The following is an 18,487-nucleotide window of genomic DNA, read 5'->3' on the forward strand; positions in this document are numbered from 1 at the left end:
GTTTGATCTGGGTTTTTGGTTGAGTTTGACTGCCGATCCTTCTGAGCTCACCGCCGATCCTTCTGGGTTTTGCTCCATTTTTTTTCCTTTCTTTTATCACCGTGCCTCTCTCTGTCTCTCATTCACTTTCAGAAAGAAAAGTTCAGAGGATTGAAGAAATGAAGCAAACAAAGAGGAAAAAAAAATACGTGTATTTAGATGAAACCAACAAATAAGATAAATAAGAAAAATAAAATAAAGCATAATAAGAAATTAAAATTAAGTAATGTTTTATAATATTTTTGTAATAAATTTTAAGCGGCAGATTATTACTATTTAATATTGGTGAGAAAAAAATAATTTTTTTTATAGTGGCGGTTGCAGTGGTGGTGGCAGTTGCAATGGCGGTGGTGGTAGTGACAGTGGTGATGACAGTGGCTGTGATTGTTGTTTATTGTAGAGAATATATTATTCTATTACGTGGCGGCGGTGGCGGCGGTGACGGTGGGCGGCGGTAGTGATTGCGGTGGCGGTGGAAGAGTCGGTGGCGGTGGTGGTAGTGGTAGTGATAGCGGTTGCGGTTGGTTGTGATTGTTATTTATTGTAATGAATATATTATTTTATTGTAGTAGATATATTATTTTATTGTGAGGTTTATATTATTTTATTGTGTTGAAAGTTAAAATAGATTCACTGCTGCAGCATGTTTTGTAAAATGTATAGGTAAAATAGATAAAGTAACTTTTTGTAAAGCTAAAAAGTTAAATTTTTAGCTCCACTGTTGTGGATGCTCTTAAAAAGATGAAAATCAAAATTTGTGAAATGTTAGTAGACAAAACTATCATTGATCTATATGACTCATAATCCACTCAATACTTGAGCTTCTGAGATGCTTTAATTTAGTGGCGATTATTATATTTATATAATTCAATAATCACATTCACAGGTGTATATGACATACCCAAAATCATATCGACATGCATAAACCAAAAACACCTTTTATTATTATATAATCTAGGTTAGAGAAATTAGAGTAAGAACAATTATTTGATTTGGAGGCTTGCCCAGATCTCAACATAAATTCATTGACATAATAATTGATAAAGAGGCATTGGAAAATAATAATAATTAATGAATTAATAATTATTATGATGCAACTTGAAAAGAGCAGCGAATATCCAAGTTTTAATCTCCAAGAAGGGCACATGAACATGAGAGCAAGCTGTTCGTGAGCAAAGCAGGCATGAATTTTACGTTGTCATGGGGTCCGAATATTGAACCCTATCTGATCACCGAGGCTAACAACATAGCCATCAATCATAGTAGTACTGTATTATAGGGACAAGTTGCTTGGTTTAAAATCTGATAAACAAAGTGACAATTGTATTTGGACTGTGATTCACAAGAGAGATTCTATTAAGCATTTAGATTATGATTAAAAATTTTGTGCAAACAATTAAAGTAGCAACCCATCCACTATAGTCACTTCAAAAGACAAATTAAAGCTCGTTAATCAGACTAAAGTGCTGCTAATAATAGACTGACAACATACGTTAAAAACGTCAATTCCAGAAGATTAAGAAGGGGTCCGATTATGATAGTTTTTCCAGTACCATATCACTCACATTTCCTCAAAGCAGCGTGAAATGTACCACTCATATCATGTGCATGCATGCACTTACCTTCAATTACCGGACCCCTTTCGAACTTTGTTTTTTTTTGTTTTGCCTTTCGCACTTTTACTTTATATATAATTCATTGCGATTCCACCAATTAATTGAGGCCTAAGTGTTTGACAATTAAATTGCATTTCTAATATGTTACTGTCACCAAAAAGAAAGAGAGCAAGCATCTAATATTAGAGAGAAAGACTGGTAGCTAATGTTAATTCAACTTTCTATTCTAAAAGTTATATACGAATTATTAAGTTGGATGGCAAAGTCATGACAATCAAAACAACAACCTTTTTAATATTGTTGTCATGACATCAGTTGTCAATAATTGAAATTTTTTTTTTTTTTGATAAGTAGTTGTCAATAATTGAAACTTTTTTTTTTTTTGATAAGTAGTTGTCACTGATTGAAACTTGAATTACTCATGAAAGTACTATTACAGTAATGATAGTTTATGAATTACGACTATAGGCGTACACTAATAAGTTCAAATTGTAATCATATATTGTTACAAGCAAACATTGCTTGTGTGAGTGTGTCCAAAACTAGAATATATGAATGAAATATATATATATATATATATATATATATATATATATATACATATATATGACAATACCTAAAAAGTCTTCAAGTAGATATTCATCCTTACAACAAAATGGGTCCCATATTCTTTAAATTTCTCTTTCATTTTCTTAGGCATGGAAAATATGTCTAATGAATACGGCACATAACCTCTTTTTTTTTAAGAAAAATTTTATTGCTAAAAAAATGATAATACCTTGAATTGAACGTATTCACATTACAACCTTGGAAATACAAACACTCTCAAATCCTCTGCCTGTGTCTGTGTTGAACACAAATATGTGAGATATGATGCTTCTACACGTGTGCTCTCAACATATTAGGAGGGAAAAAAATACAACTTTTTTTTTTATTATTTAAAATGTTTTCTTCTTTAAGTTTTAGATATGGTTTCAAAGATCTTGATAATTTTTTATTTGTTTTGAAAACTTAAGCATAAAATTTATATAAGTATATATTAATTAATTCAATTATTCTATCTTTATTATGATGTGTCCTTATTTGTCAAAAAATTGTCTTATTGTAGAGTCACGTCTCATGTCATGTCCATATCTATACTTTTTAGGTTACAACTTACAACAAACAATCATTGAGCAGCAGCACACTCCAAAACTTACCAGCTATACCGACGGGTCCGTTTAAATACAGCTGAAAATTGAAAATTGAAAACTGAAAACATTGTAGTAAAATAATTTTGAATTATGTGAATAGTATCTTTAAGTGCACAATTGCACCTGGACCCAAAGACAATCACGGGCTCAGGCCCAATGAGCCTTAAACAATAAAATTTGTAGAGCGCGGGCTTAGAACCTAGGTTAGAAATACTGGGAGCTTAACAACAGGCTTTTGTAAATAAACACAAGTAAATAACGAACGACAATGACAAATGGATCTCCTCGGACTCAAGCCGAGGACTACTTCTTTGTTATTTCTCTTTCTTCCTTTAAGATTACAATTTCTTAATTTCTTTCTTAGTTTCCCCCCCCCCCCTTTCTTTGGCCTTTACCCCCCTTTTATACTTCCTTCCCTGATACATTTTGAACAGTGACTAGAAGTTTCCGCCTCACTGTTCAGGGGTCACCTCCCCATTAATGCGGCTAGAGAGGTAGGTGCAGAGCCTTTAATGCGGAGGTGGCAGCCATTACTCTTGATATTTTCTTTAATACTGATGCATCTAGAAGATTCAGGATGTCCCATTTTAACCACTGGTCTTTCCAGAGTTGTGCTTTGACCTTCATAATGAAACTTTGAATTCTCTAGGGCTTGTCCAAGGAGAAGCTCGTCCCGGCTGTATCCTCGGACCCTCGGCGTATGGGCCAAATCATAGAGTTTAATCCTGGAGCAGGTCGGCCCTCTATGTTACGGCCCAATGGCCCATATGCTCACTTGGGTTCTTTTACTCCCCACAATAGCCCCTCAAAACTCTAATTTTCAACATCCGAGGAGAAAATTAGGGTTTTGATCCGATGAGAACCAACTCTGCATACTATGTGAATGATTGCACGTGTGGAAACCGTTTCGCGTTCCAAAAGACGCCACTTGGCGGTTTTATTTTCAAAAACGCGTGCATTTATTACTATGAGTTACACCTTGTCCCCCACGTTCAACGGTGAGATGGGCATCCAACGGTCCTCGTTATTTCACGAAAAATTGGGCAAGAAAAATATAATTTCGAGGTCGCTTTCCGCACACCATGACGCTTCGGGAACCTGCGCCTTCGTTTAATTCATCAAGGACTAATCCCATCAAAACATCAGTAAACATACTTTACCCGCAGAAAACCGTGGAACTCTGCACAACTTGAGATTCGTAAGTTTTTTATTCTCCTTTTCTTAACCTTTTCTCCTCGGATCTTGTCCTCGGCTACACTTGTAGACCTTTCCCTTTTAGAGTTTAGTCTTTCGTCCCTCTCTGATGGGAAAATTTAAGTGTCTAGTTGATACCGCCACTGGAATGGAAGGCTTTAGAGCCAAGTATAGGATTCCCAGTGACGTAGGTTTAGAATACTGTCCGGTGGAAGCCGTGGCCGGTTCTAGGAAGGCCGGAGAGGTCATCATCCCAATGGTAGCCTTTGTAGAAGGTGGGATGACCCTCCCAATGAAGCCTGTAACCAGGGAGTACCTCCGCAACCACCAGTTGTGTCCCGATCAGTGCGTCCCAAACATTTTTAGAGTTTTGGGCAGCGTCGACGCTCTGAACGAGCAAATGGGTCTGAACCTCACCTGGCATGATGTCGTCTTTATGTACGAATGCCACAAACTCACTAGAGTCGGTTATTACATCAAATCCCGCTCCAGCGTAGTTAGGCTGATCTCCTGTTTGCCCAAGTCCAACAAAGGCATGAAGGATGACTACCTGATCGTCTCTAGGAACTGGCACGACAACCTCCACTGCCCAGTTGAGTGGGGAGATCCAGGTGCGACACCTTAGGATTAAACCCCCCCCCCCCACCGCACAACTTCCTCTAACATTCACAAAAATGCGTATTCACATGTATTCATGTTTATTTAAGTTTATTATATGTTGTATGAATCTGACCATGTTTGTCTGTTTGGATGTTTTTCTTTGCAGATAAGCAAAACGTACGCCCGCGCTTAAGCCACTGCAACGTTGCAGATCTAAACCGGGTACTGCGCTCCGGGGTGTTTGTCAGCGAGGACCTACAACTTAGGGCCGCTCACTTGATTCTAGGATACGATCCTGTATCCTCGGACTTCCAGGCAATAGAGAACGCCATTATTGCAGGTGATCGGCGGCGTAGGAAGATCAACGTAGCCAGACCTCACTTCCTGGACGATCACGACCTCCCTGACAGCCCTAACACCATACTGTATTTACAACCAATTGCTGCGGTCCCTCTAGCTACACACTCCCAGGCAACTGTTGTCCCAGAGGAGCAAGTGTCTTCTTCAAACACGCTAGACGAGGAGATAGAACAGTTCCAACTTAAAGACACTGAAAGACCTCGAGGGAACCAGTTCGTTGTACTCTTTGACGAGGACGAAGAAGTCACTAAGGCCTTTGAACTTACAGGGTTAGTCGTTGCCCGACCAGAAGACGAATCCGAAGAGGATATGGATAGGATGCAGGATCTCCTAACCAAGAAAGCTACGAAGGTTGTTGAAAGAAAGACGGGAGGGTCCCAAGCTCCTCCATCTTTGCCACCTCCCCCTCCTCCAGCTGAGCCAAAACTTCCAGCCGAGGATCCCAAAAAGAAAAGAAAGGGGGAGGCCGAGGGGAAAGGCAGCAAGGAACCAAAGAAACCGCGACAACAACCGTCACCCGTTCAGCAACAGAAGCTGGATAAAGGCAAAGGCAGGGCCCGCTCAGTTGAAAGCGGGGAGATCAGGGACGAGGCCGAAGTGCGCCGAGCACCGGCTGCCTGGTCTCCTGACTTAAGGCTGGACAACGCACCTATCTCCTGCCAGTCCAGTATCAGGGCGGCCCAGCAAAGTCATGCCCATCACTTAGCAGAAGTGTTGGAATATCCTCTTCTGCTGCCAAAGGATATGGAGACCTTGGAGAGGATGAGCCAACCTCAATTATTCCTGTCTCTAAAAAGGGATCTAGCCCTGGTAAGTTTAACTTTTTAGGAAGATTACATTTTTAACAGCATTGGATTATTCATGAGTGTCCTGCTATACCTAATTTCCTCACACTTTATTGCAGGCTGTTCAAGAAGTCTTCATGGCCGAGAAGTTTATAGAAGATACTAGGAAGAAAGCCAGAACAGAGCTTAAAATTCGGATGGAGACTGAGAAGTCCTTAGGCACGACCATTGCTGAAAATGAGAAGCTTATCTCTGAGGTGGCTGAGCTAAAAAGAGAGAGGAATGGGGCCGAGGCAAACCTGAAGACCATGAAGACCCAGATAGATGGGCAGCGCAAGCTCCTTCATGAAAGAGATGATGAGCTCTCCCGAGTCCAAAGAGAACGCTCGGATTTGGAAAAGGAACTTGCGCTGATGAAGGAAGAAGCCGACACATTTCAACGCTCTTTAGAAGCTGCCAAGCAGGCGAGTCACGAGGAAGGGGTAGCTGCCACTGAGGAGCAGCTGACAGAGGCTTTCGCGGCCTTGTGCCGGGAATACTGTCAGAAAGTCTGGGGGGAAGCTCTAAACATAGCAGGAGTTCCTCTAGCCTCGGAGCTGAGGAAGTCCGAGAATGTTTGGCTTCCCTTGGAGATACAGGAGATTGAAGAGGCTCCTGCTGCTGTTCCTGCCCTTGAAACAACTCTTCCTGCTCTTCCTCCTATGGTCCCAAAGCTAATTCCAGATCCTACAGAACCTTCAGGTTCCAATAAAGAAAAGGAAGGAGGCAGGGATGCCGAGAAGGGCCTGAGCCAAACCGTAGAATCCGATGTCCCTCCAACGAAGGCAGCAATCAAAGGAAATCAAGTTCTATCTCTTTTTGAGTTGGAGCTGAAAGAGACCGAGGCAACCAGCACTTCTCAGCAAGATCCTCATCCAAAAGCTTAGGACCTAGCTTAGGACTTCTCTTTCTCTATATTCAGACTTAATATGTAATTTATATCTAAATGATTAATGAAGAACAATTTTATTTGATTTTTATTCGTGTTGTATCTGTTTTTACTTTACTCTTTTTGTACTTGTCGAAAAAGTTTCCCATTAGCATTAACCATAACCTCTATGCAGTCATGCGCATGTTTTAGCATTAAAAACTTAACAGCAGATGACATGGTTGAGATATTTTAAACAATACCTTGGTTAAAAAAAAAAAAGACCTCATATAACGATTAAACCCTTATAATGTGTGGTAGTGTTTTCAATAGGATGTAAGATCCGTTGACCATTCCTTATATAAATTTGCTTAACGCTTAAAGATATAGAACCTAAGATCCGAGCTAATGACCAGTAAGACGCTAATTTTCAGACGTAATAAGAAATCAACTTTCATCAAGTTTGTGGTCCGAGGACAAGACTTAACCAATTTCCTATTTGATTCTTAAGATCAGTAACTTTAAATGTTAATTTTCCCAAAGTAGGAGGTCCAAGGACCCAGCATAACTAAGGTTCTGTTTAACAAATGACAAGATATCAATTTTCACAAGGTTTGTGGTCCGAGGACGACACTTAACCAAGTTTTTATTTGATTCTCAAGATCAGTAACTTCAAATGTTAATTTTCCCAAAGTAGGAGGTCCGAGGACCCGGCATAACTAAGGTTTTGTTTAACAAATGACAAAATATCAATTTCCACAAGGTTTGTGGTCCGAGGACGACACTTAACCAAGTTTCTGTTTGATTCTCAAGATCAGTAATTTCAAATGTTAATTTTCCCAAAGTAGGAGGTCCGAGGACCCGGCATAACTAAGGTTCTGTTTAACAAATGACAAGATATCAATTTCCACAAGGTTTGTGGTCCGAGGACGACACTTAACCAAGTTTCTGTTTGATTCTCAAGATCAGTAACTTCAAATGTTAATTTTCCCAAAGTAGGAGGTCCGAGAACCCGGCATAACTAAGGTTCTGTTTAACAAATGACAAGATATCAATTTCCACAAGGTTTGTGGTCCGAGGATGACACTTAACCAAGTTTCTGTTTGATTCTCAAGATCAGTAACTTCAAATGTTAATTTTCCCAAAGTAGGAGGTCCGAGGACCCAGCATAACTAAGGTTTTGTTTAACAAATAACAAGATATCAATTTCCACAAGGTTTGTGGTCCGAGGACGACACTTAACCAAGTTTCTGTTTGATTCTCAAGATCAGTAACTTCAAATGTTAATTTTCCCAAAGTAGGAGGTCCGAGGACCCGGCATAACTAAGGTTCCGTTTAACAAATGACAAGATATCAATTTCCACAAGGTTTGTGGTCCGAGGACGACACTTAACCAAGTTTCTATTTGATTCTCAAGATCCTTAACTTCAAATGTTAATTTTCCCAAAATAGGAGGTCCGAAGACCCGACATAACTAAGGTTCTGTTTAACAAATGACAAGATATCAATTTCCACAAGGTTTGTGGTCTGAGGACGACACTTAACCAAGTTTCTGTTTGATTCTTAAGAATAGTAGTTGCAAGCGTCAGAGGTACTCATAACTTTGAAATATTAACTGACAAAAGCACATTTTATTAATAATAATACATTCTAAGATTATTTACATTCCATGGGCATGGTACAATTCTTTCGTCTAGGTCAGCTAGCCGATATGACCCTATGCCTGCTACTGAAACAATACGATAGGGGCCTTCCCAGTTGGGTCTCAAATTACCCTAAGCTGGGTTCTTGGAAGTGCCTACAACTTTCCTTAGTACAAGATCACCAGGTGCAAGTGGTCTTAGCTTCACGTGGGCATCATATCCCCGTTTTAGCTTCTGTTGATAATAAGTCATTTGGATCATAGCTGTTTCTCGTCGTTCCTCGAGTAAGTCAAGATCTTTTTCCAAGAGTCCATTGTTATTTTCCGGGCTAAAAGAGCTCGTCTTTAGGGTGGGAAAACCAGATTCCAGAGGTATCACCGCCTCGGCTCCATAAGTCATAGAGAATGGTGTTTCTCCCGTGGACCTACGCGGTGTGGTCCGGTACGTCCATAGAACATAAGGGAGCTCTTCTACCCACCTGCCTTTCGCATCGTCCAACCTCTTCTTGAGCCCACTGACTATGACCTTGTTAACGGCCTCGGCTTGCCCATTTCCCTGAGGATAAGCTGGGGTGGAGTATCTATTTATGATACCCATGTCACCACAATATTGCCTAAAGGCCTTGCTGTCAAATTGAACGCCATTGTCTGAGATAAGTATGCATGGTATACCAAACCTGGTGACAATATTTTTCCAGACAAATTTTTTGGAATCAACATCTCTAATATTTGCTAAGGGCTCGGCCTCAACCCATTTAGTGAAATAATCTGTTCCCACAAGAAGCCATCTTTTGTTTCCTGCAGCTCTCGGAAACGGCCCCACTATATCCAATCCCCATTGGGCAAAGGGCTAAGGACTGGAGAGAGGGTTAAGAACCCCACCAGGTTGATGGATATTAGGGGCGAACCTCTGGCATTGATCACATTTTCTGGCATAGTCCTGAGCCTCTCTTTGCATATTAGGCCACCAATAACCTTGAGTCAGAGCTCTATGGGCTAAGGATCTTTCCCCAATGTGGCTGCCACAAATCCCTTCATGCAGTTCTTCCAGGAGCCCTTCCGTTGAGTCAGGGTGCACACACAGCAAGTACGGTCCTGAATAGGATCGTTTATACAGTTTCTGATCCTCGGACAACTAGAAGCGTGGCGCCTTTCGACGTATCTTATCCACTTCAGATTTGTCCTTGGGAAGGATGTCATTCTTAAGAAAAGACACGACCGAGTCCATCCAGCTAGGACCAGGCCTTATCAAATGAATGCGAAGCGCGTTGACAACGATAAGAGAGGGTTCTATCAAATCCTCAACGAGGATAACCCTAGGTAAACCTTGAGCCGAAGACGTTGCCAGCGTGGCTAAGGAGTCTGTATGGGTGTTTCCGCTCCGAGAGATATGAGTTAAGATGAAGGAGTCAAATTCAATCTGCTGACGCTTGACCTGGGCCAAATATTCCTGCATCCTTGGATCTCTAGCCTCCATGGTCCCCGTGACCTGGCCGACCACCAGTTGAGAGTCCGAGAACACATGGATTTCCTTTCCTCCCATTCTACGTACCATTTTCATGCCTACCAAGACTGCTTCGTTTTCGGCCTCATTATTAGTGGCCGAGAACGCCAATCTCAGAGATTTTTCGAAAAAAATTCCCTCGGGGGAAATCAAGACAAGCCCAACACCTGATCCTTTCTGATTGGCTGCCCCATCCACATACACTTTCCAAGTCGGAGATACCGCAGCTGTGATCACACCAATTGATTTTTCACCCATGCGGGCCTCTTTTAGACTTTCTTCCAACAATGGTTCGGCAAATTCTGCCACCAAGTCAGCGAGGACCTGGCCCTTCACTGAGATGCGAGGCTTGTATTTAACGTCAAAAGCCCCTAGGATGGTCCCCCACTTTGCTATCCTGCCTGAGTAGTCGGCACTACGTAGCACTGCTTTGAGAGGCAATTGGGTCAGAACCACCACAGTATGAGACTAGAAATAATGAGGAAGTTTGCGCGTGGCGTGGACTACGGCCAGAAGTGCTTTTTCCAAGGGTAGATAGCGCACCTCGGCCTCATTCAAAGACTTACTAATGTAGTAGACCGGTCTTTGCACCTCGCTTTCATTCCTTATAAGGACCAGGCTGACCGCATGGACAGCCACTGCCAGATAAGCAAACAAAACCTCCTCCGCCTCGGGGCGAGACAAAATGGGAGGCCGAGAAAGATATTGCTTGAGTTGTTGGAAAGCTAACGCCCAGTCCTGGGTCCATTGGAACCCTTTCCACTTATTCAACAATTGGAAGAAAGGACGGCACCAGTCAGCCAACCGAGAGATAAATCTATTCAAAGCAGCAATCATTCCGGTCAATTTCTGGATCTCTTTTGGGTTCCGAGGCGGCTGCAAATTCTGAATAGCCTTGACATGTGCTGGGTTCACCTCGATGCCCCTGTGGGTAATCATGTATCCCAAAAACTTTCCGGATCCCACGCCAAAAGAGCACTTTGAGGCGTTAAGGCGCAGTTTGTACTTTCTTAGCACCTGAAAGGTGTCAGCCAGGTCTCTTATGTGTGAAGGTATCGTTTTGCTCTTTACCACCATATCGTCTACATACACCTCAATAGTCTTCCCCAATTGCTGTTCGAACATCCTGGTCATCATTCTTTGGTAAGTAGCCCCAGCATTTTTCAAACCAAATGGCATGACCTTATAATGATAATTCCCCGTCGGAGTAATGAAGGCAGTCTTCTCTTGATCCTCCAATGCCAAGGGAATCTGGTGGTAACCCTGGAAGGCGTCCAAAAAACTCATCTGAGGATGTCCGACAGTGGCATCCACCAGTTGATCAATGCGCGGCATTGGGAACGAATCTTTGGGACAGGCCTTGTTCAGATCAGTAAAGTCCACACACACCCTCCACGTTCCATTCTTCTTTTTAACAACATCTGTGTGAGCCAACCACTCGGGGTAGAAAACCTCTTTGATAGCCCCAGCCCTTTTGAGTTTAAGCACCTCTTCCTTCACAGCCTCGGAATGTTCTCTAGAAGAGCGCCGAGGTGGCTACCTTCTTGGAACAATAGCTGGGTTGACATTTAAATGATGACAAATGAAGCTCGGATCGACACCTGGAGCTTCGTAAGGATCCCACGCAAAAACATCAATATTGTCCTTTAGAAATTCTAACAATTCGATCTTCTCTTGGTGTGGCAAAAGTATGCCGACTTGGAAGAACCTCTATGGGTTATCGGCTACTGGAAATTTCTCTAACTCCTCACAATGTGTCTCCTCTCCTGTCACCATCCCAGATGAACCAGGAGCTGTTAACTGCTATAAGTCTTTGGTGATTAAAGCCGAAGACTCGGCTTCTGTCTGATGCAGTACTGCAGCCGATATGCATTGCCTGGCCACCGATTGGCTGCCGAGAACTTCCTCAACATATTCCCCCGAGGGGAATTTAACTTTAACATGCAAAGTAGAGGAGACAGCTCCCAGAGCGTGCAGCCAAGGCCTGGCGAGGATGGCCGTGTATGGAGAGTACGCATCAACCACGATGAAGTCCACTTCAACCGTTTCTGAGCCGAATTGAACGGGCAAACGAATATGTCCTTTCGGCACAACGGACCTCCCTTCGAAGCTTATAAGTGGCGAGTCATAAGGAGTAAGATCTTCCGGCTTCAATCTTAACCCCTTGAATAGATCAGGGTACATGATATCTGCACTGCTGCCCTGGTCTATCATCACCCTCCTCACATCATAATTCCCTATCCTAAGCGTAACTACAAGGGCATCGTCATGGGGCTAGATAGTCCCTACCTTATCCTCGTCAGAGAATCCTAAGACGGGCAAAGTGCCCTTCAACCTCTTCGGCCTGCTGCCCGCATCCTCGGCCTGAGGATGGGAAATCGCCATCACCCTAGTGGGACCTGAGCCGGTCCTACCAAGTGCAGCGAAGATAACATTGATTGTTCCCAATGCCGGCCGAGACGAATTGTTCCTCTGATTGTTTGAGCCGGACTGGCTGCCTTGCCCAGTAGGTTGACACAAGTGCTGCTTCAGTTTTCCTTCACTGACAAGCTGCTCCAAATGGTTCCAAAGGGTCCGACAGTTCTCGGTAGTGTGGCCCACATCCTGATGGTACTGACAAAAGAGGTTCTGATTCCTCTTCGCAGGGTCCCCTGACATCTTACCAGGCCATTTGAAGAAGGGCTCCTTACGAACTTTCTCCAGCAGCTGATGTACTGGTTCTCGGAACACAGTGTTCACGGCCTGAGGTGCTGCCGAGGCGGACTTCCCAACGTAATCTCTCCTCAGCCTGTTATTGTGGTACCTGTCCAACCTGAAATCCCTTCTCTCCTGCGGGATAACCTTCTCCTTACCCTTTCCTTGTTGTTGGTCTTCCTCCACTCTCTTATACTCGTCAATACGGTCCATGAGGCGACGTACACTGCGGACGGGCTTTTTAGTCAAAGACTTTCTCAGGTCGTGATCAATAGGAAGGCCTACCTTAAAGGTATTAAGCGCCACCTCATCAAAGTCGCCATCTATTTCATTAAACATCTCCCAGTAACGGTCGGAGTATGCTTTCAACGTCTCCCCCTCCCTCATGGTCATGGATAACAGCGAGTCTAATGGCCGAGGGACTCTGCTGCACGTAATGAACCGCGAAGTGAATGCCCTAGTAAGCTCCCCAAACGAACCTATAGACCCCGATTTAAGGCCGTTAAACCACCTCATAGCAACAGGTCCCAGGCTAGAGGGGAAAACTTTACACATCAGGGTCTCGTTGTGAGAGTGCACCGCCATTCTCTGGTTAAAGTGACTTATGTGCTCCACCGGATCAGTCCGGCCTTTGTAGATGGTAAAAGTGGGCTGGGTAAACCTCTTGGGAAGCCTTCCTTTCTCAATCCTCCGCGTGAATGGAGGTTTGGAGAGTTGGTGCAACGCCCTACTCATAGCATCGTTGCCTAAGCCCCTAGAATGAAGCTTCTTACGTCTGCGAGTTGGCTGGTCGTTCTCCTCACCAGAGGACGTTGCACTGGTGGGGGAGCACGACCTTGAGCTGTAGCCACCTCCCCTATCCTCCTCTGAGGAAGGATTAGACGAGGACGGTGAAAACCTACGTTTAGCACGGCGTAACTTCCTCTTCAAATGATTGATTTCCCTCTGCATGGACTTAGAACCCTCCTCGTGGGTAGTGCTACCCCCACCATGAGTATGGCTAGCCCCTGGATATTCTGTGTGGATGCTTCCCTCACGATCCCTTTGACGCTCAAGACGCTCGAAATGATCCTCCGGTTGTGATCCCTGTGACTCTGCATGGTGAGCACCTGAGCCTGCCATAGTATCCCTACCTCTTCTAGACTAGATTTTCCACAGACGGCGCCAACTATAAGTGCACAATTGCACCTGGAACCAAAGACAATCACGGGCTCAGGCCCAATGAGCCTTAAACAATAAAATTTGTAGAGCGCGAGTTTAGAACCTAGGTTAGAAATACTGGGAGCTTAATAACAGGCTTTTGTAAATAAACACAAGTAAATAACGAACGACAATGACAAATGGATCTCCTCGGACTCAAGCCGATGACTACTTTTTTGTTATTTCTCTTTCTTCCTTTAAGATTACAATTTCTTAATTTCTTTCTTAGTTTTTTCCCCCCCCCCCTTTCTTTGGCCTTTACCCCCCTTTTATACTTCCTTCCCTGATACATTTTGAACAGTGACTAGAAGTTTCCGCCTCACTGTTCAGGGGTCACCTCCCCATTAATGCGGCCAGGGAGGTAGGTGCAGAGCCTTTAATGCGGAGGTGGCAGCTTTTACTCTTGATATTTTCTTTAATACTGATGCATCTAGAAGATTCAGAATGTCCCCTTTTAACCAGTGGTCTTTCTAGAGTTGTGCTTTGACCTTCATAATGAAACTTTGAATTCTCTAGGGCTTGTCCGAGGAGAAGCTCGTCCTCGGCTGTATCCTCGGACCCTCGGCGTATGGGCCAAATCATAGAGTTTAATCCTGGAGCAGGTCGGCCTTCTATGTTACGGCCCAATGGCCCATATGCTCACTTGGGTTCTTTTACTCCCCACAGTATCGTGAGACCTATTTTTAATGAAAAAAATTACTGAAAAGTGAGGTTTGTGAGTCCTGTGAACAGTGCACGGGGCCTACTGGTGTACAGAAAAATAAAAAATCACGGCTAAAAAAAAAAGAGGCGTAAAACGCACTATTCATGGACAATGAACAGTAAAAGAGGCATTGTCCCAAAAAAAAAAAAAAAAAAGAAAGAAGAGAGAGCGAGAGGCTGAAACGCGTTTTCAGCAAAACATAGACACAATAACAGATACTAAAGCTTAGTTTGGATACAGATTATTGTTTCCACGTTTTCAAAATTCTGCGTTTTGTAACTTTTTTTTTTTTTTTCAACGTGCATGAAGAGTAATCGGTATTGTTCATGCACGTTATTTCACTGTGCGAGAAACCAATTTCACTATTTACGCACTGTAGTTACACTGTTCACGCACTGTTCATGGGTCCCATAAGCATTTTATTCAGAAAAAAAAAAATTAAAAATGAGTCCCACAGCACTATTCACACATTTAAAAATTATTTTGCTACAGTGTTTTTAATTTTCAATAATAAGCTCTATCCAAACGGACCCTTAATCTTTGTGTAAACAGATTATTTCACTACAGGTTTGAAGACTTCTAACCAGACATCATTTTCGAATCCATATACTACACAGAAGCAAGCTCCTTCTCTCGACAGATGCAAGGCACTAAGAATACCTTTCCACACCCAGGACCTGGTACCACATCTTCTTCTCTACTCCCAATAACAATTCACTCCATATTTGCAACATAGCTGTGGGTCAGTACTCGGTAGAAAAGATGTGTTCACTGTGCTTATTCTTCTTATGTTATATATTACGTTTTGGTATGTCGTGATCTTAATTAATGCAAACTTCCGTATGCGTGGGCCTACTTACTCTGACCATCTAATCAAGATCAAGAAAGGATCAAATTAAATTAGAATTAAGCACACATAAGACAACAGTTATGACCAAATGGTCCAGTATATATCATATCTTGAGGTATTTGGAACCCCTGCATATGCATTTAAGTTACACCAACTAATGATCAACATGTTAATCCTCAAATTGGTCACCCTGGACTTCGATGTTTTCATTAATTTTAGTAGTTCAAAGTTCATTCACTTTTTGTGTAACTCATCAGTTTTCACTTACTCTTCCAAGCAACCAAATTGAAAGCTCAGCAACAGCTAGAATAAAAAAAAGGTACACACATGAATGCATTGATGTATAATGTACTGTGTACGAGTGCACATATTATTGCCAGTTCTATTCTTCACAGTGAGTGTAGCAGCACTTGAAGTCCATGTTGTGGGCGAAGGGTAAGAACCTGCACTGGTGAGTGGACATAGGCTGGGGATAGGGTGAAGGCATAGCGTTGTAGAATCATAGAAAGAGCAATCTTTGTTTCAGTGGTAGCAAAGCTAAAGCCCACACAGTTTCGGGGTCCCATTCCAAATGGCAAAAAAGCAGCAATGTTGTTGTTAGTAGCTTTGGACACACCTTCTGAGAATCTCTCTGGTTTGAAAAGATGCACATCCTCTCCCCATACTTGAGGGTCATGGTGAACTGCAATATTTGAGATGAGCAACACCAGTTCAGCTGGAAGAGTGAGCTTCCCAAGTCTAGTTTTCCTTTCAACTTTTCTTGCCATTAAAAGTATAGGTGGATATAACCTTAAAGATTCGTTGATGATCATGCCCATCTGCATGGGAAAAAATGTCAAAAATTCAGAATTTGCAATTGAGCTGGATATGTGGTATGTTATTTACATAAGTAATTAATTCGAGTTTGAGATGGTCTTACAGTCTTGAGCTTTGTGATACCATCTGGATTTGGATTTTGGTGGCCAAATAAATTGAGAACCTCCTTTCTTGCTTCCTCTTGCCAATCAGTGTGGATCGCTAGAAGCAATACAGTCCACGCTAGCAAAGAATTAGTGGTTTCTTGTCCAGCAAAGTAAAATGTCTTGCACTCATCCACTAGATCTTGTATTGACATCTTTGGGCTAGAATTGGCATCATGATAAGCCATTACAAGTAATTGAAGAAAATCATTCCCAAGGCTGCCAACCTCTTCAGTCATTACCTTCTCTTCTTTTTTCTTAATTATCTCTAATATAGAGTTGAATATTTCTTTTTCAAGCTGCTCTGATTCAATTTCATCGCTGGTTTTATAAAATTTACTGTAAAAATAGACAAGAAATCAATTCACTAAGAATATAAAATGGGGTCTAGTTCTTTGTTTCTCAATTGTTGGTTTAATGTAAAGGGCTTTACCTGATGCCAGGAAACTTGAGTTTATGAATATTTCTGGATGCTAACAAAGTCAATTTCATCAACATCTGAAAAATGTTCTCCCCTTCTAAGTAACTGCTCCCAAAAGCTGTCCTAGAGATCACTTCTGATGACAATAGCCTAAATTCTTCAAATACCTCAATCTCTTTGCCTTCATGATGTTTCCACCTTTCTAGCATCACCTCCACACTAGTGATCATTGCTGGAATCATATTCTACGTACAAAAGTGAACCCCTTGTAACAATTCAGACTAATTTCTAAGATTTTATATCTATTTTTTTTGTATATAATTTATTAATAAGCTTATTTTTCATTGAGTATTAAAGTGGACCAAACAAAGAAAGAACAAGAAAGGTTCTTGATTAGGCTTGAATCAATGATAATTGATATGCCTTGATTCAAGCCACTAAGTGGTTCTTAAACATGTGAAAAATGAGAAACATATCTTAACATTGTGTTTAGTTCCTCTTAAGATAATTGATTGAACAAGTTTTTCAATGCCAATAATAACTAGTAACACTTGGTGTCTATTTGAAAACAACTAATTTAGCTGAAATTGAAAACTTTTGGTTAGAAGTACACTAAACAAAGATTGGAAAATAAACTAAATAATAAAATAAATTGACTTTAAACTCTAATCCTAAATGCAACCTAAGAGCTTACTTTCAAGCTCTCTGCATGGAAGGCAGAGTTGGCCAGTTTTCGCATCTTTGCCCATTTCTCACCTTCAGATGTCACAACCCCATCTCCTAAGAGCTTCTTTATAAAACCTTCAGCCGTCTTTGGCTTCGGGAACACGTTGTCTCTATTATTCAGTATCTCTTTGATAAGCTCTGGTTCTGTTAGGACGAACTGAGCTTCAGGACCGTTCCATTGAAGAAAATTCTTCCCTGGACCAAACCAAAAAAAAAGGCAAGAAAATATAAAATGACCAAACTTAGTAAAATCCAGCTAAAACCTAGTTGAAAATATATAGTCTTTATGGTGAGTATTGTGCCTCTGATACTAATAGAAATATGTACTCATAATACTCAAAATATGTACTTAAAGAGACAGATTTTCATATACTCATAATGAAAAAAAAAAAAAAAAAATTGACAAAGCCATACTTCAAATTGAGTAAGAAAAACAACACAAAATCCTAATTTGCATAAATTTTTTTGGTTACCATATTTGTTGACCCATGAGTGTATATGAGGCTGAATTTTGTAAAGTATGTCATGTGATAAATCCATGGACCTGCGCATGGCTTCTTTTTTCATGTTCATAATTTCCTTGGTGCTTCCATGGAAGGACCTGTAGGAAGGACCTTTGATTCCCTGTGAACCCATTAGATACTGCATGCGAATTGGAGTCCAACATAGTTTGAGAAGGACCCTGATGAAAGCTGAGAGAAAGTATAGACACAGAGAACTTGAAACACAGATTACAAGGATTCCAAGAGCACCCATTTTTCTTTTTTTAAAAAACTTTTCAATGAGACTTTAAGAATTATATATTTATGGCAAATGTTGACAGTCTGCAGTTCAAATAGTGTGGGTCCCGCTTAATATAAAAATGGAATTAATAAATGGGAGAAATGGTGAGAAGAATTTTCTTCTTGGAACAAAATTAAAGAAGACACGGCTGTCCGCTGGCAAGTGGCAAGGGGCATTTTTCTGCTTTTAAAAAAATTGACCTCTTAAAGTCTTAACACATTTTTCTCTGTTTTACTTTTTATTTATCAAATTTTATTTTATTAAATTTTATTATCTATAACTCACTTTGCCGACGACTTTGTCCTTTTCGC

General features: G+C 41.5%; 1 protein-coding gene across 1 annotated transcript; it reads right to left on the minus strand.

Moving 5' to 3' along the window:
- Positions 1–15,323: 15,323 nt before the first annotated feature.
- Positions 15,324–18,167, minus strand: LOC142627118 (cytochrome P450 CYP749A22-like). Its single transcript, XM_075800917.1, has 5 exons — positions 17,867–18,167; positions 17,362–17,588; positions 16,680–16,912; positions 16,207–16,585; positions 15,324–16,105 (listed from the first exon to the last, which is right to left on the minus strand). The coding sequence occupies exons 1-5, from the start codon at positions 18,147–18,149 to the stop codon at positions 15,677–15,679; spliced, it is 1,551 nt and encodes a 516-aa protein (XP_075657032.1). The 5' UTR covers positions 18,150–18,167; the 3' UTR covers positions 15,324–15,676.
- Positions 18,168–18,487: the final 320 nt, after the last annotated feature.

The sequence above is a fragment of the Castanea sativa genome, chromosome 3 (genome assembly GCF_040712315.1).
Source record: "Castanea sativa cultivar Marrone di Chiusa Pesio chromosome 3, ASM4071231v1".
Lineage (NCBI taxonomy): Eukaryota > Viridiplantae > Streptophyta > Magnoliopsida > Fagales > Fagaceae > Castanea > Castanea sativa.